Source organism: Prionailurus viverrinus, chromosome D4 (genome assembly GCF_022837055.1).
Source record: "Prionailurus viverrinus isolate Anna chromosome D4, UM_Priviv_1.0, whole genome shotgun sequence".
Taxonomy (NCBI): domain Eukaryota; kingdom Metazoa; phylum Chordata; class Mammalia; order Carnivora; family Felidae; genus Prionailurus; species Prionailurus viverrinus.
In genome coordinates, this window is record NC_062573.1 from 16,876,465 (window position 1) to 16,903,530 (window position 27,066).

Below are 27,066 nucleotides of genomic sequence, written 5' to 3' on the forward strand. Positions count from 1 at the left end.
TATATTTAGAGAGAGAGAGTGAGCGCGAGTGAGGGAGGGGCAGAGAGAGAGGAAAGAGAGAGAACCCCAAGCAGGCTCTGCACTGTCAGCCCAGAGCCCTACACGGGGCTCCATCTCATGAACCGTGAGATCACGACCTGAACCAGAACTGAGTCAGATGCTTACCCGACTGCACCACCCGGGTGCCACTTACATGAGAAATTTTAAAACACCAATGGCAGTGTGAGTCATTCTTGCAGTTTGACCCAATTGGAGAAATTTCTATCATATTGCATTTGAATATTTTCCAGGTAAGTGTCAGAAACCCCAATGAATCCAATTTAAACTATAAAGGGATTTATTGTCTATGGAAATGTAAATTCCAGACTTAGCTTGAGCTTCCAGCCACGCTTAATCCAGTGGATCAATGTATCACCCAGGTTTCTTTTATGTCGCCTCACATCTTTGTGGAATCTAGGCCTTAAACAAAGATTGGGTTCCTGTGTGTTTTATAAAAGCTGTCAGTCAGCATCTTGTTTATATCTAAATGAGGAAAGAGAAAGTTTTAGTAACTGTATCACAAGTGCTAGAAATGCCATTCACTTGCTTGCTTGTTCTCTCTTCATTAACCCTTGACCTAAAGATAGGATTGTAGGCTGGATTAAGATAATTAGGGTCTACCCCTGGATTTAGGGTTAGATTCATCCCACACAAACTGCATAGCTGCTATAAAATGGAGGAGGGATAAATTTGCCCAAAGGAAAATCAGTGTATTTTTGGTGGAAAGTAAAGGAAATGCATACTGGGAGGTGACTGTCAGCTATCTGCTATGATGGCTATACAGGAAATATTCATAATTTGTACTTCATCAAAAAGGAAAAGGAAAGACAGGCAACTCATTCCTGAGAGACATGACTGGATGTCTGGAAAAACCAGAAAGGAGCATTTTGCTGATTTTGTGTTATTATAGAATTCTGCAACTCCTTTCATTTTTGTTGCTATTCCTCTACAGAAGATTTGGGGAACATTGGTCATGGCCATTTTGGGGTTTTTCTCTGACGTTAAATTCTGAAAAATTAACAAGTCACCATGTATGGGTTTAGCAAAATGCTGTTTTTATAAGGTCCACCAGCTAAGAATGGTTTTTACATTTTTAAAAGATTATAGGGGTACCTGTGTGGTTCAGTCAGTTAAGTGTCCAACACTTGATCTCAGCTCGAGTCTTGATCTGAGAGTCATGAGTTCAAGCCCCGTGTTGAGATCCACATTGGGCATGGAGCCTACTTAAAATAATAATACTACTACTACTAATAATAATAATAATAATAATAAAAACAAAGAGTATGCAACAAAGACCACATGCATGTGGTCCATAAGGCCCAAATTATCTGGTTCTTCACAGAAAAAAGTTTACCAACCTGTGATCCAGTCCATAAAAGTGACATTTCATTACCTCCTAAAATTAGAGCAAAATAACAAAGTTTAAGGAATCCATGACTCATAACACTTAATATGTAGAAAACTTATAGGATGAAGGCTTTAGTATTTTTTTTCTACTGCAAGATAATCCCTTCAAAATCCTAAATGAAATAACCTTCATCTACTTAATATTAGCTTGCTTATTTCTCATTTGGTGGTTGCAAGGAATGGAGAAGGAAGAGAGGGGTCATGGAAATAGATTGTAGAAGATCAAAAGTAGACGCATTATTGAGTCTGCATACAACCAGTTGGCTGGTTCTTGGCTGACCATATGTTGACCTAAAAGTCAAATTAGCTTCAAGTCTGCCCAAGTTCTAGGTTCTGAGACAGTCACGTTTAATGATGTCATAGAGAAGTTACCCTTCTATTCCAGCTAGGATCCTTTAATTAATAAGAGACTGCTGCCGTGAGCCAGCTGAACCAAAAGGAAGGTTTCGTAAGCAATTCCCAGTAAATCATGGTTCAGATTATTAAAGACATGGCAAGTATTTATTTTGGCTTCATTGATATTTCAAAAGAAACCACCTTGAGAACAGACTTGATAAACTTTAAGAATGATTTCCCCTAATCGTATTCCTTCACTGCTCCGTAACAAGGGGAGATTTTTTATGTCTCTCCTTTCTGTGCTCGAGGGATGGCACTATCTGGAGTGTAGCCAAGGGATAAGTTGATCAGAAGGGTTTTGTTCCTCTCTGATTCTCACTTCCTGCTCTGACTCTAGCTGGATCCAGACCAACTCCTAACACATCCCATCCTGTACCTGATCCCACTGATTCCACCTTTGTTGTACCTGGAACATTCTATGAAAGTAAAAGTCCACATATTTCTCTTATTCTAAGACAGAGCAGAAACCTCAGACCTGCCTAGGGATTAGGATAGGAAAATGACAGCCAATAGTATCAGCAATCCTTTAGGTGGTGTTTTATAAGATCACTTTCTATCCATTGTCCAATGCTACTGCCACAAGAACCTAAATGCATATATAGGCCAGGGAGAGTTGTTTATTTACAAAGAAGAAAATTGCCTTTAAGAGTGGTGATGGTCCTACTCCGTTTAGGAGTGAAGTGGGCATTAGAACCCAGACATTCTGATGTCAGGCCCTGTTACACAAGGACCTGAACCTGGAGGGAAGAGGGAAGGCATAGGGCCTGGGCTTGCCATCCGTCAACACCCTCAGACTTAGACTTTTGACATTTTCCCCAAATGCAGCTATATATAAGGTCACGAAAATGAGGCTGGCCAGATTGAAAGAAGGCATCGCTGTGTAGTTTGCTATGAGAAAATGTTGTAAAATAGCACACATTGGCCGATGCCTTTGGTACTTCTTTTTTTGATTTTCTGGGAATCTCACAGAATAACCCAGGGTCTCACTAGCCCCCTGAGAAGCCCTCTCCCATCTCCTCCTTGGAGACCTCTCCTGAGGGCCTGTTGTCTCCTTCATGTCTGTATTTAAATGTCACCTTCTATTCCAGGCGGACCATGGCCACCCAAACTACAACCCTAATCCAGCTCATTTCCTTCTTTCCTGCTTTATCTTTCTCTTCTTTTATCAGCAACGATCACTAACACACTACATATTTTACTTCTTGATTTTACCATCGGCTTCCCCCTCTAAACGTAAGCTCCACGAAGGCAGGGAAAAGTTTGTCTGGTTTTTTGTCCACAGCTGTATACTAGCAGTGTGTCCATTACTTGGCACAGCATGGGTCTCGATAGGTACATGTCAAGTCGATATGTACCCTATGGGGGTATTCCCTTCAGAGAACTTAGCCAAGTCAAATTCATAGATCTGGCGAGGCCAGTTTACATCCTAGCAACTACTCAGACGTGAGGGTGTTGAGGGCTTGTGAGGATGGCATCTACTGCATGATTTCAGAAGCAAGTGAAAAATTGCGGCTTGGCATAGCTCTCTGAAGAGTTAAGTACCCCCTCCCCTAGAGGAATATGGGTAAAGGAAGAAAGTGTATCTTCCTTAAGTCATCCGTTTCACCTGCTTGAAACTAAATCAAATGGCAACGTACTTGTTAAGATTCTCTTACTGCAGAGCGGTGTGCCATCTGTATGCAATTAACCCCATCCCTAATTCCAGTGATTGGCACTGCTTGACTTGATCTAATTAGTGATCCCATCTTAATGATTGGTTGAGGGGATGAGCACATGATGGAATTAGGGCCAGTGAGAGGGCAAGGGAGCCCCACAACTAGGAAGAACTCAGGAGATGATTTTGTGTAGGTTTGTGTAGTGGTGAGGGAAATGGACTCTGGAGTTAGGCTGCCTAGGTTAGCAATCCCAACTACACCATTTGCCAACTGGTTGACTGAGAGAAAGTAATAAACTTTCGTTTTTTCATCTGTAAAATGGAGATAATACCCACTCAATAGGGTGGTTGTAAAGATTAAGGGAGAGAACACCAGGCACAGAGTAAATTAGTTACTATCATCGTAATTCCAATGAGAAAAGGAAAAATAAATCTTGAGCAGAACACTATATATTAGCAAATCATTCATCAACTAAACACCCCATGAGCACATACTGTAATGTGCCCAGTCAGAGGCCATGGAGGTTCAGGAGTGAATCAGGATTGAATTCTGTAGGGATTTGTTGGGGGAGAGAAGCCATGCATGAAATAACGTGTGGACAGTCAGTGTTCATAAAGCAAGGAAGTTCAGATAAAATGATCTGAGGTTCCAGGAAAGGAAACATTTACTTAGGTGATCTGGACAGCTGATGGGAAATTCACTTAAGACATTCAACAAGAAGCATGTCAAATCCTTAAACATACGGTTTTTGACAACAGCTTTGGTAATGATTTCCCTTCAAAACAAAAGCAAAACAAGAAATGATTCAAGGTGTTAGATTACTTCCTCTCCTTTTAAATTTTACCACTAATGCATGTTTAGGTCCTTATTTAAAAAAATCAAATCTAGATGTCCAGCCACCACTACCCTCCACGCTTCATCTCTCATTGGCCAATATCACTTTCTCCTCAGAGGTAACTAACCATTACCAACCACCATTTGGTAAATACACTCCTAATCACTTTTTGCAGATTTACTCCCACCTATGTATACTTGCAAAGATCAATATATGTGACCTCAGGGACATTTAGGAAAGGTGTGTCCCCTTGAGAACGATAGGGTGGGGTACCTCGCTAAGGTTTTCAGGAACTGAAGTTCTTCATTTCAATAAATGAGGAACATTTATTCTCTGCAAGGCTTTTTGAGATTTAGTGATTATGCATATTTTTTCTTTTATGTTCTGGTCTCAGGATGAATTTAGCAGATTTTTGAAAGCTGCTGGATGCAAACTTGTGGTGGTTGAATTTTCAGCAAAATGGTGTGGTCCTTGCAAAAGGATTTATCCTCTTGTTCATGTAAGTATCATCTATGTATATTTCACAATTTTAGAAGGAATTTTAAATCCCCTAATAATTTTTTCAGTAAATCTTAAAAGTTTACATTTATGAGCCATATGGAATCACTTCTCAAAGCATCCTGATTATCCTGAAGCTAATATACCAATCTCTATTTAGATCATAGTACACACACCAGAAGATTAATACTACTTGTCTATGGATAATTCTGCAAGGAAAATCTAGATGTACAAAAGAGTACAGTTGTACAAATGAATGGATTATTCGTAATAATGGCATTTTACCAAAGTTCCAGAGTTCATAACTTCCAAATATTGGAATAGATTATAGAAAAACATGATACTTATTTTTAACTATAATATTAAAGGATAAACTTCCCCCATCCTTCAACCCTATTATCAAAACTTATGTCTTATATGTTCCTTTCATGTCTGATCTACTTTATAAAATGTTTTAGTAAAATATTCTTAGTTGTAATCATATATTTATATTCAGGTCTATTTTCCATGTACACATTCATTCATGTTTTTTGTAGGGTCTGTAAATTAACATTTTAATGTCTATACAATGTTTCATCTAGTTAATTTCCTTGTCTCCCCATTTAAAAGTTTTAACTTTTAATTACTTTTGGTATCACATGCCACAGAAAGAACTTGGCATTTTCATTTCTCCTCATCATGCAGAAGTTTCACTTATGGTCAGTTTTGTGAAAACTATTTCTTCAAATTTAAAGAAGTTTTGATTCCTCTACACAACTAAAAACACTCTGGTTTATTTTCAGCCAAGTTTCTACCATTTCAACTTGAACTCTTAAATCTACCTGAATTCATTCTAATCACAGTCTTTTGACATTTAATTAAAAATAAACCTATATTCAGGGGCACCTGGGTGGCTCAGTCAGTTAAGCATCGACTCTTGGTTTCAGCTCAACGCATGATCTCATGGTTCATGAGTTCAAGCCCCACATTGGGCTCTGCACTGACGTGCAGAATCTGCTTGACATTTTCTCTCTCTGCCCCTTCCCCACTCACTCTCTCTGTCTCTCTCTCTCTCTCTCTCAAAAATAAATAAATAAATAAACTTTAAAAAATAAAATAAAATAAAATAAAATAAAATAAACCTATATTCAAATAGAGAAATTGATTACATGATACCTCAACATCCATTTTCTACCTAAAATTCTTGGAATATCCAGAAGAAGCATTTTATCATTTCACAGTCCCCTTTATCCTGATACTCAAAACTTAAAGAAAGTCTTCAATGTTCAGCTTCCAGAGTATAAATATACTCACATGCCACAAAGTCAAAGCTGATCAAATTCCGACAGCCAACATGCGGCATTTTCAGAACGTGCAATGAAATCTAAGGCTTTGCAACTTCCCTCTCATACCTTTGCCATAAGGGCATTAACAGCTGTGCCACTGTTCTGTCCAGGCTCCTGCAGCTCTTCCTACACTCATTCCTACCTTCATAGTTATAGCTATCCCTTTGGAGATAAACCTCCCCAAATGATGTGCCATCTGTTTCCTGTTGGAATCCAGACTAATGCAAATATAGTTTTAAAATAAATTTTGGCATGTCCATACTGAAATACTATCCAGATGTTAAAAAGAATCAAGTAGACCCATATGGAATGGTGGCATCATCTCCAAGACAACATAGCATTAAGTAAAAAGAGTGCAGTGTAGAAAAATTTATACAGTATGGTCTCATGTATGTGAAATAGACACATATATGTATGTGCATATATATAAACCCACATAAATGTAGACAAAAGGGGAACAGAAGGATGCATATCAAAGAAGGGTTTTTTTTTTCAGTGAAAGGGTGTTAAATTTGGATGGCTTTATTTTTCTTGTGATGTTTGAACTTTTGCATGATAATGTAGTCATTTACCATGTGTGTAATTTTTTCAAACTGGTGCGTATAATAGGCATGGAGAAAAGACTTCCCTTCTTCTAGGTCACTTTATTAGTCAAAGATCAAAGCAGGCAACAGAAACCAAATTAAACAGAAAAGAATTTTTTTTTTTGATGTTTATTTATTTTTGAGAGAGAGAGCATGGGGGCGGCGGTGAGAGGGCAGAGAGAGAATCCCAAGCAGGCTCTGTGCTGTCAGCACAGAGCCCAACATGGGGCTCAAACCCGTGAACCATGAGATCATGACCTGAGCCAAGATCAAGAGTCAGACACTTAACCGACTGGGCCACCCAGGAGTCCCTAAACAGAAAAGAATGTTAATACAAGGAATAAATTGCTTATAAAATTATTGAAAGATTAGATGAATAGGAATGACTCAGAACACCATAGACCCACTTTTGGGGATCCTAAGTTTGCCACAATCAGAAGTGAGTATAGATGGGAGGCCACCGCTGGAGGAAAAAAACAAACTGGCAACAGAGCAGCAGTTGGGAATCAGAACCAGGATCAGGAGGCTACTGTTGCCACAGGTGCCTCTGGACGTCCAGAAAGCTGATGTCCGGGCACCAGATCCTGAGTTTGGCTTCTGCTGCTGCTTCCAGCACAACCACTCCCAATACCCACAGTCTTGCTTTCCAAAGACAAGAAGACAAAGAAAACAAGGAGAAAGTAGCTGCTTTCTCACTTCTGACTTCCAAGTCTCTCCTACATTTATCTTGTTGATAAGACCAATTTGCATCCAGAACTCCAGCTTCAAGGGAGTCCGAGGAATCTCTACTTCTTTTCCTTTCCAGGCTCTGCGGGAAGGTGGAATGGAAGTTAGCCAGCTAAACTTCTGTAAAGGAAAGACAGTCAATCTTTTCAGGTTTGCAGGCCATATGGTCTCTGTAATAACCACTCAGCTTTGCTGTTGTAGTGCAGAAGCATCCAATGGCAATGCACAAATGAACAGGCAAACTGTATTCCAATAAAATTTACTTTACAAGGCCATGTGGAGACCTGGATTTCTTCTACATGGTGCAGTTTGCTGACCCTGGGCTAAGAGGATCACCAGACCTAGAACCCTGATAAGAGCATTTCTGGGAAAGGAGAAGTTATAAATTTCTTTAGAAATTACATAATGTGATCATGAGAAGGCAAGTGGTCTGTGAGGCTAACTTACAGTGTATGTAGCAGAAGTGGAGACAAAGGAGCTTTGAAAAGAAAGTTGAGGCCAAATCAAGAAAGATCTTGTGTTATAACTTAATGAGTTGTTGCAGATAGTCAAAACAGAAGTTCTTAAAAGGGTTTTGCCATGGTCAAATAGCGATTTTAGAGAATATTTTTAGCAGTGCTGTATAAGAATGGTTTAGAAAGACCGAAAGCGGGTAACCCAAAGTGATGACAATCTCAGTGACAGGCAGTGGTTTTGGAGAAAGAAGAAAAGATCCAATTTAGGAGATACTTTAGAGTTGAGACCAACAGAACAGGTGACCAAATGGTAGAAGACTACATACGAGGAAGAACAGAGCAGAAGGAAGAGTTGTTGAGGGCAGAGAAGAAGTCCTAGGTGGATGGAGTGAGATAATAAGGAAAGACAATGTCCATAGGGGAACCCCGACCTAGCAAAGACCCATATCTATGCCATGACTTCTGGGTGCTACTTGATGCAAAATGACAGCTGCCATATTCCCTATTTCCTGATAGACTTGCAAGGCTCTGAAACCTTCATAAGTAGAATTAGATGTCCACATATTTCAAAACTACTCCCAAGACCCCTGTTGGGGAGCATCCATATATCGTCAAACTCGAAAAGTGCAAGACAATTGCCCTAGAGTTTGTGGGTGACACCATTTTCCTGCCAGGCATTGAGCCACTGCTGACCAAAATCAGCTTTTTTATCTAAAAAAATACTCTGAAATCCCCAAGGCTTTTGTGTCTGTTATCTAAGAGTTTTTCTCCGTTTTCACAATCTTGATGGGCCACTGAAGAAAGAGCTCCCACTTCAGTCACAATCCATGAACAAACAACTGGAGAGAATCTGCCTGCAGTAGACCTCAGCACATATCCATCTAATCCATGTCATGCTGCTTCCTGCTTCTCAGTGGGAGCAGCTCCCAGTGACAGCTGCATTTCTTCCTGTCTCCACTGTCTCTGGACACCCCATACGATCAGAGAGAGGTCCCGTCAGAGAGAGGTCCCATTAGAAATAGGTCACTGGAAATGCTTGAGATACAACGTTAAAGCAAACAAACCAAGATGCTATTAAGTGCCCTTAAAGTATGAACACAGTTGTCTGAAAGAAAGAAAAAATCCAAGAGCTGATATTTACAGGCTGCTGCTGCTGCATCTACTACCCCCAGACCCATTACCAACCTTTGTCACCACTGCTGCCAGAGATGCTTTCAGAACAAAACAGAAGCAGAAGAGAGTTGTTTATTCCCTCTTCACACCTTCTGTTTTCCTCCAAATGCATCCCATTGGCAAAACCTACATAGAAGACAGCTGGCAAAGGATCCTGGGAAGTACAGTTTCAGTACATAGTAGAGCATTGAATATGTCAATAAAAGCACAAAGCAATTAGGCCAAGGGTCGACACACATATTTTTGTATCATCTCAGTCATAAGAGCCTCCCAAAAAGCCTGGCAAGAGGTGAAGGTCAAAGCAGAGTTTGGGTATCTGGTTCAGGGATCTGTAATTTTTTTTTTTGTAATTTTTAATTTCTTTTTTTGAGAGAGAGAAAGAGCATGAGTAGGGGAGGGGCAGAGAGAGAGAGAGAGAGAATTCCAAGCAGGCTCTGCACTGTCACCATAGAGCCTGATGTGGGGCTCCAATCCACCAACTGGGAGATCATGCCCTGAGCTGAAATCAAGAGTCAGATGCTTAACTGTCTGAGCCACCAAGGCGCCCCTCAGGGACCTGTATTTTGAAGACCACTGAAAGCAGCCTTCCACCTCTTGCCACCCCAGGAAAAAGCTACTATCCGTCCCTTCACCCTGCAGGGTAAATCTGGACACACCACATACATGTCATCATTTCTTCACTTTGTGCCCTTTCCTAACTTTGAAACTCTGATCTTCAGTTTGGTTCTTCAGACTCTGGTTCTGCCGCTGATCTTTGCTTGACCTGTATCATCCCATATTTGACTTTGGTGCTTCCAGTTCTAGCCTGTAGTGAAATGCCAGAGTGATGCTTAGCTCTCATGAACAACCTTTTTGCTCATTGTTTGTTTTTTGCCAAAAGACAACTGTGTAATTCTAGTATGTAATTTAGTATTAACGCTAAGCTAATAGAGAATTTTTATTCTTTTAATTTGAAGGCAATGTCTCTGCAATACCAAAATGTAATGTTTGCTAATGTGGATGTGGATGATTCTAAGGTAAGAATCTTAAGTACTTCTGTGGGGATACATAAAATCCAAATGCTGCATCATTGATAGCACCTCAGTGATTATATAATCAATTTTAAGTTGAGGACAATTTCATGATGTTTTCGTGATAAATGGTAGTAAACTTCCTCGTAATGTTCTTGTGTTTTGTATCAATTTTAAAAACAAAACCCAGCAAGTATGTGACTCTCCCACTGCTCCCTCCCCTCCCTTACTATGGCAGACTCCACTCCTCAATCCCAACATTTTTCTCCATTTACCCTGCTCAGCAGAATTGGCTCTACACAGACAATACCAGTTGGGTGGTGTTGGGCTCAAGGTGAAAAGTGTTTTTCACCCTTGTAGTAGATTATTAATCAATGTCTGAAACCCAGTTCAATGCATTTATATCTTGCTTTCCTCTTGCTATGGTTATGGTTTTTGTGGGTTTTTCAAAACATCACAAGGAATTCCAAGAAATCCTTCCCTCCTTTCCTCTCCTTCCCCCAAAATAATCAACCTCATGCCCTTAGTCAAAATGTGCTTCATTAATGGGGTGTCTGGGTGGCTCAGTCGGTGAAGCATCCAGCTCTTAAAGTTGGCTCAGGTCATGATCTCACAGACATGGGATTAAACCCCAGGTTGGGCTCCATGCCAAGCATAGGGCCTGCTTGGGATTCTCTCTCCCTCTCTGTTGGCCCCTCCCCCACTCATTCTCTCTCTCATTTAAAAAATATATTTTTTTAAATGTGCCTCATTAATATATACAAGGTACCCCAAAAATTATTCTTCCTAACATTTGCTCATTTACAACTAGGAAAAAACAGTAACAAGTGATCTTTGCACATATTGGATTGAATTTGAGCTTTAGAATAACAAAAAAATCTGTTATTTACCCACTCTTTTCTTTAATAGTTTTGTGACCTCTTATCAGTTAACTCTACAAACTTCAGTTTTTTTCACTGTAAAACAGGGCAAATAATACTTCACAGAATATAAAATGAGATAAAATACATAAAATATATGACATAGCATCCAGAACATACTAGAAGTTCCATTTTGCCCATTTCTTTCAAGCTTTATCAAAGTGCAACAGGTTTTAAGTGCCCTTTAAACCGAATCATATACTATGCATTCAGAACACATCTAGGATCATTATCTCTTTGTCCTTTTTTTATATTAACAGAGTTGTGCAACCATCACTACAATTAATTTTAGAACATTTTCACCACTTCAAAAAAAAAAGCAAACACTTTTGGAGTTCTCCTGGTTACCCCCAGTTCCTTCTGTCCCAACTCTGGGCAACCGTAATTCTACGTTCTGTCTATAGAGTTGCTTATTCTGAGCATTTCATGCAAATTGAATCATCAAATAGGTGGTCATTTGTGACTAACTTCTTTCATTTAGCGTAAGTTTCCAAGGTTCCTCCATGTATCAATACTTCATTCCTTCTAATTGCTGAATAATATTCCATTGTATGGATATACCACCTTTTATTTATTTAGCCATTCAACTGTTGATGGACATTTGGGTTGTTTCCACCTTTTGACTTTTAGGAGTAATACTGGTATAAGCATTTATGTATGTATTTTCATTTATCTTGGTATGTATCTAGGGGTGAAATTGTTGAGTTTCCTAAAGCAGTTGCACCATACATTTCCACCAGCAATGTGTCATGAGGCCTCTGATTTCCCCACATCCTCACAAAAACATGTTTTTGTCTGCCTTTTTGATGATAACTCTTTCCCTTTTAAGGAGAAACAAAATACACAATTTTTTTAACAGTAATTTATTTATTATCATTGCTGTGATCATGAAAATTATAATTTAGTGTGTGTGTGTCTCTGTGTGTGTGTGTGTGTGTGTGTGTGTGTGTGTGTTACAGGCAGCAAGGGAGAGATTCACCCCATAAAATAATAGGTATATTAGAGAGAAAAGTCCAATTCTGTTGATCCTGTGGGTGGCTAATTTTCTTTGGACTCTAAACAAGATAAAAACGGGTATTTAAGAGCAGATTGTAATGGATTAAAATAATTGGAATTCTGATATATTTGCTTTTTTTTGGTTCATCTTTCACAAAGATGGGCAGTGAAGTGGGGAGTAGGGCTTACAAGAAAGAGACCTGTAAACCTTACTTAAAATGTAAGACCAGTATATCACCCCATGTCTCAAGTGTGCATTATAAGGATACCTTTACTCTTCCTTATTTTTGCAATATGCTGTCTCCATATTGGGTTCCACTGAGGTTCCTCTGTAATCTTTCACAATTTCTTTTATTTTTTTTAAATTTTTTTTAATGTTTACTTATTTTTAAGAGAGAGAATGAGAGACAGAGCACGAGGGGGGAAGGGGCAGAAGGAGAGGGGAAACACATAAACCAAAGCAGGCTCCAGGCTCTGAGCTGTCAGCACAGAGCCGCACGTGGGACTTGAACCCACAAACCCTGAGATCATGACTTGAGCCAAAGTCAGACACTTAACCGACTGAGCCACCCAGGCGCCCCTCACAATTTCTTTTAAATAGAGCTCGTTTCATCCTTCAGCATCTGTTCTATTTTGGCATCCATCTCCCAGCCCTCTCCTAGGGCTCTGGGATGAGAAGCCTCAGGAATGTGAGGAGCAGCCATTTTCTATTGTAACATTCCTGGAGGCTTTGAAGACATGTTAGAAAAAGGCTTGGCAGGAGAATCAATAAAGTGTTAACTGTCCCTGGGTTTTCAGACATGCCTCCTGAGAAGTCACCAAGTTCTGGGCTCTGTATAGAGAGAGGATACCAAAATTGGGACCTCATGCCATTTCTTTCCTTTCCCAGGAGTTGGCCCAAACTTATCACATCAGATCAGTACCCACATTTCAGATGTTCAAGCAAACCCAGAAGGTATGTTTCCATGGTAACTGGCAGAGTTGAATTATAGAATCATCAGAATCTTTTTAAAAGGCCTGGGGTATCCTGGGTGGATGAAACAACTGCATTTATTTTTAATATTTAGCAACGTGATGCTTCGTTTCTGAACTTTTCATATTGGCAAGGCGTACAAAACAATGCATGAATGATAAAAAAAAATCTCCCCATTCAGACCATCTGAGGTTTCCAAATCCGTAAGAAATACCCACTACTATCCCTGTAATATCCCTTTTGATGGGGCAGACCCATCAAAAAAGAATCTTACAGAAAAGGACACGATGAAATTCTCACACAAATGTATACGGATTGTTAGCAACACTTGGGAAAATGTTAAATCAAAAACAATCCCCAGTCCGTGTAGCTAGTGGTTGAGCGTGCAGGCTCCCGTTGCAGGTTTCTGTGGTTCAGATATCCATTCTGTCACTACCTAGCGTTTTCCTTAAGAACCTCTTTGGATCTTAGGTTCCTTATCTGTAAAAACAAAGATCCTAAGTTTTTCCTCTCACGGGGTGTTGTGAAAAGAAATGAATTTACTTGACTCAAGTTCGTAGACCCATCCTGATGTGCGTCAGTGCTCGGCACGTTAGGGTAGTTGTTATCACAAAGATGTTAATGAAGTAAAATGTCTAAAATGCTTCGTGGGTGATTAAACTAGTAATTCCACGTATGGCTGGGAACACTGACAAGTGTATGTACCTTATGAAAGGTGACTTTGCAACACACTTAAGAGGAACAAACTGTATATTCCCGTTCACACAATCATCCCATTTGGGGGAACTTTTGCTACAGAAATACCAGCAGGAGAAATAAGCAGCTAAGTACATAGTAATGGTAGCATTACTTCTAATAAAATACAAAACTAAACTACATGTCTTTTCTCGTGGAACTGCTCAGTGATTTGATTTGTGATACATCTACTTGAAATAGTATGCAATTTAAAGCGTTAGGAAGAACATATGTAAAGCAAAAACATTCATGCTTAAACCTTGTGAAGATTGTGTCTACTATATAAAGAATGAAAGTAGTTGATACGCTAAGTGTAGGATTTGATGCTCAGCTTCTATTTGTTGCGTATTTACCATAATAGAATTGGCGCGATAGATTTAAATAATTTTTCAAAAAGAATTAACACTACCTACCACTCCTCTTGAGTGTTTACTTGAAAGTGAAGCTACTGAGCGCATGCACCTCAGCTCCCCTCCCCACCACCGCACATCAAATTGTTTTTGTGTCATTTTTTGTTATCCTCTCCTTCTCTTCCATCTCGGAAATAAGAAAGCATCCTCCTTTTGAAATGGATCTCATCCATTGTACCTTGATCGCATTCCCTCCCTTGTGCCCCAGGCCTCTATCCGTCAGTTTTCTCTTTTCAAACCTCGTGTTGGGACAGTCCCTTTTGCCACCGTCAGCCATTCTTCAGTCTCTATCAGCAGTTCTTTGATTTTCTTCCAGGGAACCATTCCCTTGCCCATCCTTGGTCCATGTGCTTCCTTAGGGCTCCATCTCCATGGCTAGACCTGTGAGTGAACTTCGTCCCCATCAGGAATGGGCCCTTGACTCCAGTCAAGCCAATCTAAACCCAACCAGAGCTAATCCTAGGATGTGGCTTAAGCAGCTAGGTAAAAGCCTTCTCTTTTCGATTTCATTGGATTTGTTTGAACTTGGGAATATATGAAGCTGAAGGTACTACAGCTAGCTGTATGAAGCTGAAGGTTCTACAGAGAGAACCTGAAAATGAAGCCACCATACAATGAAAAGCTGAGTCAAACCAGGAAATACCAATGGCACTGATTGAACCCTGAATCTATCCATGCCTGAAGCCTGAACTACTCCCATAGATTCCATGAGTTACATAGACCTGGGGTTGTTTTTTCTGTTACTTGCAACCAAAAACTTCTAATGACAAAATTAATGTTCTTTCAGACTTCTCTCCTTTGTTTCATGATCTAATTCTTGAAGAAGTAGAATATACTTCCTGCTTTCAATTCGAAGTTTCCACTTATTCCTTCATCTGCTCTTTTAAATGTCTCCAAGGCTCTTTCAGCACCTAATTCAAATAGCCATTTCTCAATCCTTGTATTCCTTGGTTATACAAAAGCACCATAACTAATCAGCTTCTAATTCTGGAAATTTCCTTGTCTTTTGGCTTCCATCCCTGATCTTTCCCCAAGCTCTCCTTTGGCTCCTTTGGCTCCTGCTGTCCCAAAATGTAAGTGTTTCCTAAGGTTCTTTTTCCCATTCTACCTCTTCTCCTTTAGTAATTTCATCCTTACCTATAATTCCAGCTGTAGTGACCTTTGACATGAACAAGTACAATAGCCCCTCTCACCTCCAAGTTCACACCATAGCTCTGTTCTCTTTTCCAAATAGAGCTTGGCATAGTTCCATGTATGTCATTCCCTTATTTAAATTTGGATACCCCTTCCCCTCTGTTGTCTGCAGAATCAAGACTAAACCCTCCTAATCAAGTCTTCCATTTAAATTTCTCCATAATTTTGGCCCAGTCTACCTTTCCAAGCCCATTTATGTTTGACCCAGACCTTAATGTCATCTATTTGTGTCCTACTATTTCCAGTACCTAGAGGAGTTCATGTCAGTGTCTAGAAGAATCCACCCTAGGTGGAAAATATTCATTTTGTGTTTGATTCATGAGTGAGTAAGCAAGTGAATGAATAAATGAAGGCTGATGTCTTTGCCCTACATCCCTGTCTGTTCTGCCTCTCCTTCTGATTCTGTCCTCATGTCAGTCTGACTCAGGGAGGGTTTCTCTCCAGCTCAGAACAGCTGTTTGGTTTCATCTCTCCTGCTGATGATAGTGCTTAAGATCTGCTGCCATTCAACAGTTTGTTCTATGTTTTATGAAATAAAACTTTGGGGTCTCAATTGACTTTGTGTCTAGGCTCTTGAGCAAATCCATAGCTATGCTTTTGAGAAAAGGCTTGGCCTTGCTTAGTCTCAGTTCTGTATGTAGGTGGAAGAACTCACAGTTGGGGGTAGGGTGACCTCTTATATTCAATTATTTCTTAACTGGTTTCTACAGGGTATGGATCCCTTTTGAACTGATGGAACAAAATGCCTGTATTTTAGGAGTTGTGAAGGATCTCAATTTTAAATTTTATGCCACTTAGTTAATGGAGAATAAAATTAACTGAATCAATGACACAATGCATTAAGCTGATCCACCTCCCTATTTTCTAACTCCAAAGGCAGGTAGCCAGCCTCTGATTATAAAATGAATACCCCTGTCCCAAAATATTTTCTTGAGAATTGAGTGTCTCATTGAATATTACTGACTTAGCATACTGGTTATGAAGTTATTTAAAAAAACAAAAACAAAACCTTGAGATCATTTATGTCATAATATACAAGTCTACTTCTGAGCTTTGTATGTATCTCCAGAAAGATTCATACTTGGATCAATTTAAAAATCATTTGTAAACCTGCAGAAAATATTTACAATGCTGGCTTCCATTTAACAAAGAATATCAATCTTCTGTGCAAAAGACAACAGCAAAAAAATGGGGGCAGGAGATCCTAAAGAGACAGTATTGCAAATCTTTTTACCTCTTTCACTCAGTCCCCAGCATTTGGCATCTGAGCATCCATCTAGGGCTTCTGCAGGGTCCCCACTTCTACCATTGCATCCAGAGCTGCAGTCAAAACCTGAGACCTCTGAAACCACCCCCAGGTTCTACCTTGCAATGGTCTGCACAGGAAAAATCAATGGAACCAGAGAAAATTGGGCATGGCCATGCGATAGGACCCATCTATGTGAATTTCCCTCCTCAGTAGAATTGACTAGGAATGACATTCATTGTTCTCCTGGGGGTAGAAAAAAAAACTAAATTCACTTCTTTGAGACCACTTCCTTCCATCTCTCTTTCATCTGGGACAGCACACCTGAAAATTAACTTATGGAAGCAGTTAAGTACTATTTATCTAGTATTAAAAAAACAACAACAACTTTGAGTCCAGTTTCTATTAAGGGATGTTATAAGAAATGTACTTACATTTCTGGTAAAACACCTGGCAAAGAACCACTGTCCATTATGCCTTTTAAAATGTACATTGTGTAAAAAGCCTTGTGATTATTCCTCATAGACAGAGTTTGGAGAATATTTGCCTCCCTTGGTCTACTCTCTTGCATTAGATCAGAAGGCTTAAGGAATCCCTTGGGTTTCTCTTTTTCTATTGCTGCCAATAATCTCAGGATTACTTCCTTGACTCAAATACAATAGCCTCCCTTATCTGTAGTTGCCTGGAATTCCCTAATTGCCATCTCCATACTGAATCGTGCTTTAATGGTTTTGTTATTTTATCTTGCCCTTGATTCTATCTCATTTCAAATGTTTTCAAAATACATAGACTATAAACAAATAAAACTTTAAAAAACTAATACAGATAAAGCTATGTAACTATGACCCAGGGTTACAGTCAATGGGCATTCTGTGATGCTGGAAGTTTTTATGCAGATTTGGATGGTCATCTAGCAGGGTTGTACCATAAATAGCAGCTGTAATTATTTTACAGTGTTAGGGTAAAGGACAGCAAAAGCAAATTCCAGGTAATAAATAAAGTGGGATTGTTCCTTCCTGCTGTAATCCTTAGTGTTTTCACCTGGGACATCACATCCTGTTCCAGTAAGATTAACTGTGGTTAAGAAAAAAAGAATCTGTGGTGGCTCTCAGATGGGACATCCAAAACTTTGGCTGATTTTTTTAACCAGAATATTACACTGTATTCTGTCCTAAGTGAAAAAAAAAAAAAAAAAATACACATATACACATAAGCTGCAATGTGAATATGATATTAGTTATTCATTGAGCCTCTGAAGCCCATCAGTAGATCCCCCAGGTTTATAACATTGCTTCCAGACCAAAGTTGACATATGTCAATGGAACAAAAGAAAAGAAGAGTAACAAAGATTTAGCAACTCTTGGCCAACAGCTTAAATTTATCCAACATCGAAATTGGTTCCATCTTTCATTCTTTGATATGAGAGTAAATGGCTTCTCAAAACACTTTAATCCAAGAACAATGGGAAACGGATGCATGGATGCTAATAAGTGAGTTATTTACAAATGAATAATTCAGCTCATAGGCTCACATCTAGTGGGAGGAACTCCTGCTCCTTTGCTTGTGAACAGCAGGGCTCCTGCTGAGGTTATAGAAGTCATTTCCAACAGACACCCTCCTTGAGATAGGTACAGACATGAAAAGAATCTCCAATGGGCAGCACCGTGGTATGCTTGAAGGAGGACAGGATTGGAATCTTGAAGGGCCAGGCAAGGACAATACATGAGAAAATAGGAAGTGAGGAGGATGGTGGTCCTTGGAGAATCACCCTCCCAAATGCTCACTGTTCAAATTCATAAAAAACAATACTTGAGCCACCCCCAAAAGAGTGTCTGTGAATAGTTTTTGTCATCTCTGGAATCAGACAGCTGTGGGTTGAATCCCAGGTCTGCTTCTTATTCGTGGATGACCTTGGTTATGTGCCTTCACCACCTTGAGCTCAGTTTCCTTCTCTGTGAAATAGGGACTATATCGTGTGTCTTTGAACTGTCATCATGAAAATTTGTGATGATATATAAAGCACTTTAGCACTGGACTTGGTACATGCTATAAAATACGGCTATTGCTAGAGCCCCATAATCTGTGCACCAATCTTCCTGAAAATTTACGACGAAATAGAAATTTGGAAACACTGGTTAGGAGAGACCTCTAAAACTCTTTGAATAACTACAGTGACCAGTTAAGCTAAGTCATCTTAACATTGGAGAGTTACCTACCCCAGGATATTCAACCTGTTAAGGACTGTGTTAGGTAGACACAGAGGGGTTCCACCTTAGGGGAAATAAAAAAAAAAAAAACTCTCACATGGTGTTCAGGGCTCTGAAGGGTACAGATCCAAAAAAGAAGTTACTCAGCCCCATAAAGCAGCTGATACATAGGCACAGATTAATAGACTGGAAGGGGCAAGAACTAAATGAGATGGAGGGGGAGAGAGAGAGAGATGGGCAGCAAGCATTTATCACCATTTAACACTAAGGCTAAGGATAGTGCTCTAGGTGTTAGCAACTGAAAGACAGTAATTACTTATATACCTCTTTTCTCCAGGGCAGGGATTAGGGTGGAATCCTGTCTTTATTTGAATTTTTGATATTTTGTTCATTATGGATTTTTAAAATATTTATTAAAATATTATCTTGGGCACCTGGGTGGCTCAGTCGGTTAAGTGTCTGACTTCAGCTCAGGTCATGATCTCACAGTCCGTGAGTTCGAGCCCTGCGTCAGGCTCTGTGCTGACAGCTCAGAGCCTGGAGCCTGATTCAGATTCTGTGTCTCCCTCTCTCTCTGTCCCTCCCCTGCTCATGCTCTGTCTCTGTCTCAAAAATAAATTTAAAAAAAAAAACATTAAAATATTAATTATCTTGATTACTGAGTTCTCAGAGCCCCTTAAATTTTATAACATTGCCCTAGCCCTGTCCTCTAAATTTTAAATCCTTGAAATATAGGAATATTTCATTCAGTGATTGGCCACAAGGACTCGCAAGACCCAGTAATAGGTTCTACTTATAGCTGAGATTTATTACAACAAAAAATACAAAGCGGAAGCATTGGTAGAGTCCAAAAGGGTCCAGCACAGGTTTCTGATGTTCTTCCTTGGCTAGGAACACATAGGTGTGCTCTGTCTCTGTCTCTGTCTCTCTCTCTTTCTAGCAATGAACTTCAAGGACACATGTGGTTTGTCTCTGCCTAGGTATGCTCTTTTGAGTCTCAGGGTCTGAGGACTTTATGTGGGGACTGGTCACATGGACATTTCTTGCTAGGCAGTCATTGCTACACAACCAGCTATGACAATGGAGACTAGGACCCCAATAGTAAAACCAGGTGCACAACATCAATATTGATGTTTATGCAAAGCAAGCCAGTGGGCTTGGTCCATCACTCCAGGTATATATAACAAAATCATCAATCACTAATACAAAGAACAGTTTGGTGGGGGAAGGGACACATTCCCTGAGGGGCTGGTGAAGCATCAATCATGGTTGCCTTGGAGACAAGCAAGAAATAAGGAACCAGATCTGTTGTGTTAACGCTTCTCACACAGTCACGTGGAAAATCAAGATATCACCTTTATTGTAAGTAGCAGTGGCGCTAAATTGTGCTAAATACACAACATGGTGTGGACTCATATCAACAGACTTCCTACTATTTCCTTGAAGCCTAGATTTTGAGATGACTGCCTAGGGGAGAATCTTGGGCTGCAGAGGAGAAACTCACCCACCTAGGTGAAGGAGATATTGCTGCTTTTCACAACTCTCAAGCTCCGAAAGTGAGGACACAGGGTGGTAGCCTTCCAGACCTACTTTAGGCCTGCTTCAGATGTGCTTTCCAGAAAAAGAAGGACAGTGCAAGGAAAACAGACCTGTCCCTTGGGCAGAACACCCCCAAAAAGGGAGGGGATAATCATGAACTCATTCCTTTGTCTAGGCTCAACTGATAAGCTCACCTCAACTTGGGGAAAAGTCAGTGAAGGAATTTCCCAATATTGGACAGTTGAGTAGATTTTCCAATGGAAACATGCCAAGTATAGGTCATTAGGTCATTGAAGGCAATGGCTCCGAAACCATTATTATCCTCATGAATGAATTTTCATTCTGTACTTTGAGTAACAGGCCGAATGGCATCTCCTCTGGCCAGACCAAAATCACTTTTCCTTATTCTCAGTGTGGCTTTACGATAAATTCCCACAACATTAGACTCATGCTCCTTCCCCCCTTCAACAGAAAACCACATTGTACTCAGTAATGAACTCTCAACCAGCTTCATGTGTCCGTCCAACACCTTCAATTGATGGCAAACTATGGCAAAGTCTGACCCTCCACGAGTTTTCGTAGATAAAGTTTTACTGGTACACAGACATGTCCATTTGTTTAAATACTGTCTTTAGCTACTATCACACTACTATAGCAGATCTGAGTAGTTTCAACACGCACCATCTGGCCTGCCAAGCCTAAAATAGGTATTATTGGGCCCTTTACAAAAACATTTGTCAACCCCCTAACACAGAAGAAGAAAAGCACTTTAGTCATTATTTATGCCACTACTGCTTTAGGGAACAGATATGTAGCCAGAGTTTCTAAATCAGCTATAAGAAAATGAAAGTAAGTTCGTACTTTACCGAAATCTCACTAGTGGAACAAGCTGAGAAGAAGGCGAGTGTACATTTGAAAAAATTAGATAATAGATTACTTTCATATGCTTTTTTCTTGAATCCAAATGCATATAAATTTAAGCTGTTCAAAACAGTCTATTTCCAAGAGGCCCTGCCTTCTTAGTTTGATTTTGCCACACTCCAAAAACCACAGTTGAGCTACTTGCATTTGCAAGGCATGCCCCGCAACCTGTTGTGAAAGTCCTGGGGAGGGGGAAGTATGCAAACATCTGCATTGTGACGCAGATGGTTCTGGGGGAAGGAATGGGTCTGGTTGAATCAGAGAGCAGAGACCAAGATGGGATCAAAAAGTAGTTAAGACTGTCTGGCTCTCAATAGGTGGAGGCACTCACTGTTAAACGTTCTTTTGTTAGATACATTCTTCCTATCTCATTAATAACATATAATGCCTTAGCAAACCCTTTGTTAAGAAAAGGAACATCACACAGCTTATAAAATTGGATTGTACAAACATCTCTAGAGCCATCTGCCAAAAAGTGTCTTGTGTAGGTTGGTTGTTTGGGCTTTTTTGTTTGTGTTGTTATTGTTGCTGTTGCTTTGAGGGTTTTGTTGTTGTTTTTAACTCAGTAAAGATGTCTGGAAAATTGCTGAGCTTTCATTCAGCTGCTCCAAAGCTAACTTCAGTATTCTTAATTGCCTATCAACTGGCCAGAGTTGTTTTATTGTAATTAGTCTATGCATGCATCATTAGACTCCTTAATGGATACTCTCAGAAGTCCATTTGTTAGGAAGGGATCCCTGTCTCTGGACCCTTTGTATTTTCTCACTAACAGTAATATACTTTTTGTAAGTTATTGAATGTCTTTGGCATTAAAAAAAAAACACAGCAAAAAACCCTGCCTCTGTTTAGACCTGGGTGATGGGTAAATGCAGGGATGGGGAATCACTTTATTGTTCTCTTTTTGTGTGTGTTTGAAAATGAGGGGTGCCTGGCTGGCTCAGTTGGTGGAACTGCGACTTTTGACCTTGGGGTTATGAGCTCTAGCCCCACATTGGGTGTCATTATTACTTAAAAATAAAATCTTTATTTAAAAATTTCAAAATGAAAGATGTTTTTAAGGGACTAGTGGACATAGGTGGTTGTGTAATGCAGGGATAGCCACCCCATATCCCTTTGGGCTCTGCGAACTGGAGCTCATCATTTCCATTAGTGGTCATTACAGATGGCAACGGTGCATGTAAACTGAAGACATTGAGAAGAGAGAATGAAACGTTGCTTCCTAATGCTTCAGGCCTTTGAAGCAAACATTCAGTTGAAAATGAGAAAACATTCTGGGCAAAAATTGTATGCTAGTGTCCTTGCATATAGAGCTCTTCAAAAGAAAGCTATTATATAATAAGCTCTATCACTAAGCCACTCCTCATTCATTAACTACATTTATGAAGCTCCTATATGCAAAGCCCCATGCTAGACAGACACATAGTATTTGCCTTTGGCAAACTGGACAAAGAATAAAACAGATAACACCTAGTCTCTGAAATTTAACACTCCCTAGAGTCTTGGGTCTGTCCTTCAGTGATCACAAATCAGCTTAGTTCAACTCTCTTCAGGCCTAAAACCATTAACAGAAGACCTACTCTGTATAAGGTTCCTAGCTAAATACTAAAAATATAGAGGAAAAAAATAAGGCAGAGGCCCCATCCTTGGTCAATGGCAGTAGACATAACATCAACTCCTGAGCAGTGGAATTCATAGGTTCTGTGAGATCACAAAGACTTCCGGAGTTAAATCTTGAAGAATGGTTAAGACTAACGGGTGAGAAATGGGAAGAAGCAAGAATTACAGAATAGCATGGGAATATGTCAGGATTTTTTTGATACTAATACAATAGTATAAAATTATCACTAGAATATGAGCTCCAGGGGGTAATTTTTGTCTGGTATGTTCACAATGTTTGGCTCATAGTAGATGGTTATTATATTTGTTAAATTAAATAAATAAATGAATCCAACTGTGATGTGTTGCTAAAGGTCAGAGCTTAAGGTGGAGAATAACAGTGAGGTAGACAAGACAAAATCAAGGAACCCCTGTAAGGACCTTGGATTTTATGGTGGTGGAGAAACACTGAAGAATTTTACAAAGAAGGAGAGCATGACTGGTTTGTGTTTTCGGGCTTCAAGGGGGAGGAGGGAACTAAGGGGCACAAGACTGGAGACAGACAAGTTATAAGCTCTTATTAAAGTCCAAGGGAAAGTTGATGAAGTAAAATCCATGAAATTCGGTGGCAAATTTAATATCCCCTAAAGCCACCAGAATGGCTAACATGGAAAGGAACTGGCAATAAACACCAAGTGTGGTCAAGCATATGGAACACTCAGAACATTCATCCTCTGCTGGTGGAATATAAATTGATAAAATTTATATTTTATTGGAAATAAATATATTGGAAAACTGTTGGCCAAGTCTGGTCATTGAAGTGGCCAAGCTCTGCCTGTGTTCCTGCCAGGAGTTGTTGTGTTGATACCTGCTCTGGTCTCAGAGGATTTTGAAACTCCCTTCATGTCTATAGCCACCATCCAGCTGCTGTCTGACTCTTAGAAAAGAGACACTTTTGCAGATCCTTTCTGACGCCTTCCTCCCCTGGCAGCCAATGCCAAGAGAACTATTTATAGAGGAAATGGGTACAAACCAGGCAACCCAGATAAATCATGAAATTCTGCACCCACACTTAGGTGACTCTATTCTCAAGACTCAAAAGAGCAATTTGCTGTTATGGAAATGGATTCATGAGCGAGCCGGTAAGTGAAATGGGATCAAGATGGAGTCACAAGTCTGGGGTTTACTTTCAAGAAGTAGAATGAACCATGATACCCCCAGGCAGCACCCAGATAGAGTGATGCTGCCTGGAGAAGTAGAATCATTAGAAGCAGATTGGGGCGCCTGGGTGGCTCAGTCGGTTAAGCGGCCGACTTCGGCTCAGGTCATGATCTCATGGTCCGTGAGTTCGAGCCCCACGTTGGGCTCTGTGCTGACAGCTCAGAGCCTGGACCCTGTTTCAGATTCTGTGTCTCCCTCTCTCTGACCTTCCCCTTATTCATGCTGTGTCTCTCCCTGTCTCAAAAATAAATAAAATGTTAAAAAAAAAATTAAAGGGGCGCCTGGGTGGCGCAGTCGGTTAAGCGTCCGACTTCAGCCAGGTCACGATCTCGCGGTCCGTGAGTTCGAGCCCCGTGTCAGGCTCTGGGCTGATGGCTCAGAGCCTGGAGCCTGTTTCCGACTCTGTGTCTCCCTCTCTCTCTGCCCCTCCCCCGTTCATGCTCTGTCTCTCTCTCTGTCCCAAAAATAAATAAAAACGTTGAAAAAATTAAAAAAAAAAATTAAAAAAAAAAAAAGAAGCAGATATAGTTTCTTCTCTGCAATACACTGAGCATTGAAATTGTTCTAGAATTTTCCAACCCCTGCCCCAAAGGCCTAACACCATTTCTGGCTGCTGAAACCTCCCTTACTGGAAACTCAAATCTTCAGCCAATCCCAGCCTCAGTTTACCCACACTCTGCCTTCTCTACAACCACTTCATGTAATTGGTACTAAAGTGATGATGCATGGTAAGGGTCTTAAACTTCCGTATTTCACCAAATATAAGATGCCCATTGACAGATTCCCCATTAGATACTACTAAAAAGTGTTCCAAACAAAATATACTATCCACTATGAAATACACCCTGAGTCAGAGATGTGACAATTTGAAAAGAAAATGTGCTTCTTAGTGTCAATTAATTATAATACTATTACCTGTGGCAAAGTTCAGGGAATGGGAAATCACATGTCATTTGATTTCAGAAAATTATGTTTATGAATTAACAAGTTCTCAAGACCAATGCAAAAAGGCTCTGAGAGGTTTCAATGATTGAGTTTTCTCATTTCTAACATATTCTATGTTTGAGATATTAGTTTAGAAGAATATTATGGAGAATTATATAAACCTGGCAAAATATTAGCATAAACAATTTTGAAAAGGTGCCAAATAATTGAAACATCATGAATGTAATGTGTTTGTTGTGTGTTTATATTTTAAGTATTTTTCAGACAATGGAAATGAGGATAACTTAACAAACAAAAACAAAAACCCCTCTAAGCTTTAACATCTTTGTAATATTTGAACCAATAAATATCTCACCTTTGTGTATTTGTGAACAGATTTTTGAATTTTGTGGAGCTGATGCTCAAAAATTGGAAGCGAAGATTCAAGAATTAATGTAAGCTGATCTCCAAGACGGAATACATTTGCAACATTTTAAAAGGCCACAGCAAATGCGTTTGTGTTTTTTATTTGCAGCGAATATTGGAATGTTCGATCGGTCCCCCTTCTAATGTTTTACAGGTTGAACTCCACTTTCCTGCAATCTCATTCCACAATTGCTTGAAGCTCTTGCAGTATCAGAGAATGTATCACTCCCATTCTCTAACTTAGCTTTCCACTTACTTGAGCACATTTCTTAGGTGATGCTTTTATGACCTTCACAACAGAGGCCCTGCACAGCTAAGTCATACCATGCCATTAAGAAGGTTTTCCAGAGATCTCTGAAGATGGAACTCTTCACAGTGGTCAAGAAACAAATAAATACCGTATTGCCCTGGTGTACTCCAAATAGGTAGAAGCCATTCTTTTTCTTTTTCTTTTAATGTAATGTTTATTTATTTTAGAGAGAGCATGAGAGGGGGAGGGGCAGAGAGAGGGAAACACAGAATCTGAAGCAGGCTCCAGGGTCCGAGCTGTCAGCACAGAGCCCGTCGCAGGGCTCAAACTCATAGCTGTGAGATCATGACCTGAGCCGAAGTTGGACGCTCAACCGACTGAGCCACCCAGGAGCCCTAAGTAGAGGCCAATTCTAATTGAGCCATCATTTGTGGTACAAAATTCTTCTCTGATGCATCCATTTAAATTAGAATGGTGTCATTTTTCTCTCCCCCACTGCCTTTCTAAAATTCTTCTATAAATTAAAAAAAAAAAATCCACACATACATACACAAATGCCAGAAAGTCTTTTTACTACCTGCGATGTTTTGTTGTTAACTGAGATAGCTCTGATGTTTAGGACCCAGAGAAGACAGTTCTTCTCACACTGACTACTTGGGGTTGCCATCAGGTGAACGCTGGGGATCTGAAGTCGTAAAGTCGAGCCAGCTTTCCCTAGCTGTTAATGACTGAGATTTTGACAAAATCCTAGAATTCTTTGGAACGTAGAGACACCAAGAGCTACTAGCTTAAGAGAAAAGGGACACCTTTTAATCATTCAGTAAATACTTATTGAGCACCTACTCTGTCCCCAGCACTGCTACGGGTATCTAGAATAACACTTGATTCATAGAATCCAAAGATATAAATATAGCCAGCTTCGCATGCAGTCAGCAACATGAACGGGATAGAGATGGGGAGCCCAGGGTATTTCTGTGTACTTCTGTCCTCTGCTTTTCGGTTTTCGTCTGAATCATCTGTCCATTGCTGTAGCTAGTTCTTCTTCATTGTTCAGTCTTCATTCTGAAATGTAGCTTCCCAGTAGAATGGTGACTGAGATCTTAAGATGAGGAGAAGTGTTACTAAAATTGCAGGCCTCAAAGTCAAACAGACTCAGACCTCACAATTACAAGAGCATTTTGGTTCCAAAAAAGTTTTTGCCCCCTTTTTTTTTTTTCATAAAAATATCAAGTATTGTTAGTGATACTTTGCTTCTTTCTAGCCCAAACCCCCACCGCTGGGGGGCGAGGACAGACGGAACCTTCATGGGGTGAGGCAGCCATGCACTCTGTTCGTGGGGTTCAGCTGTTTGTCTCCCTGGAGCCCAAATCAAGCCTGGCTTTTCTCTTTTCCACAAGCCTGCTCT

General features: G+C 40.0%; 1 protein-coding gene across 3 annotated transcripts; it reads left to right on the plus strand.

Annotated features, from left to right (window-relative positions):
* The first annotated feature begins 1,845 nt into the window (after positions 1-1,845).
* Positions 1,846-25,813, plus strand: TXNDC8 (thioredoxin domain containing 8). 3 transcript variants are annotated; one of them, XM_047830734.1, is made up of 6 exons: positions 1,846-1,939; positions 4,727-4,831; positions 10,050-10,109; positions 12,909-12,974; positions 23,917-23,982; positions 25,382-25,813. In XM_047830734.1, exons 1-6 carry the CDS (start codon positions 1,916-1,918, stop codon positions 25,442-25,444), a joined length of 384 nt encoding a protein of 127 aa, XP_047686690.1. In that variant the 5' UTR covers positions 1,846-1,915; the 3' UTR covers positions 25,445-25,813. The 3 variants fall into 3 exon arrangements, with proteins under 3 accessions (XP_047686690.1, XP_047686691.1, XP_047686692.1); XM_047830735.1 differs by having other exon boundaries at positions 25,685-25,813; XM_047830736.1 differs by lacking the exon at positions 23,917-23,982.
* The last annotated feature ends 1,253 nt before the right edge of the window (positions 25,814-27,066 follow it).

Coding starts and splice junctions, on each gene's coding strand:
- TXNDC8 (XM_047830734.1), top strand. CDS start 1,916: ATGGTTCAGATTATTAAAGACATG. Junction 10,110..12,908: donor TGGATGTGGATGATTCTAAG/GTAAGAATCTTA, acceptor TTCCTTTCCCAG/GAGTTGGCCCAAACTTATCA. Junction 23,983..25,381: donor ATGGATTCATGAGCGAGCCG/GTAAGTGAAATG, acceptor ATTTGTGAACAG/ATTTTTGAATTTTGTGGAGC.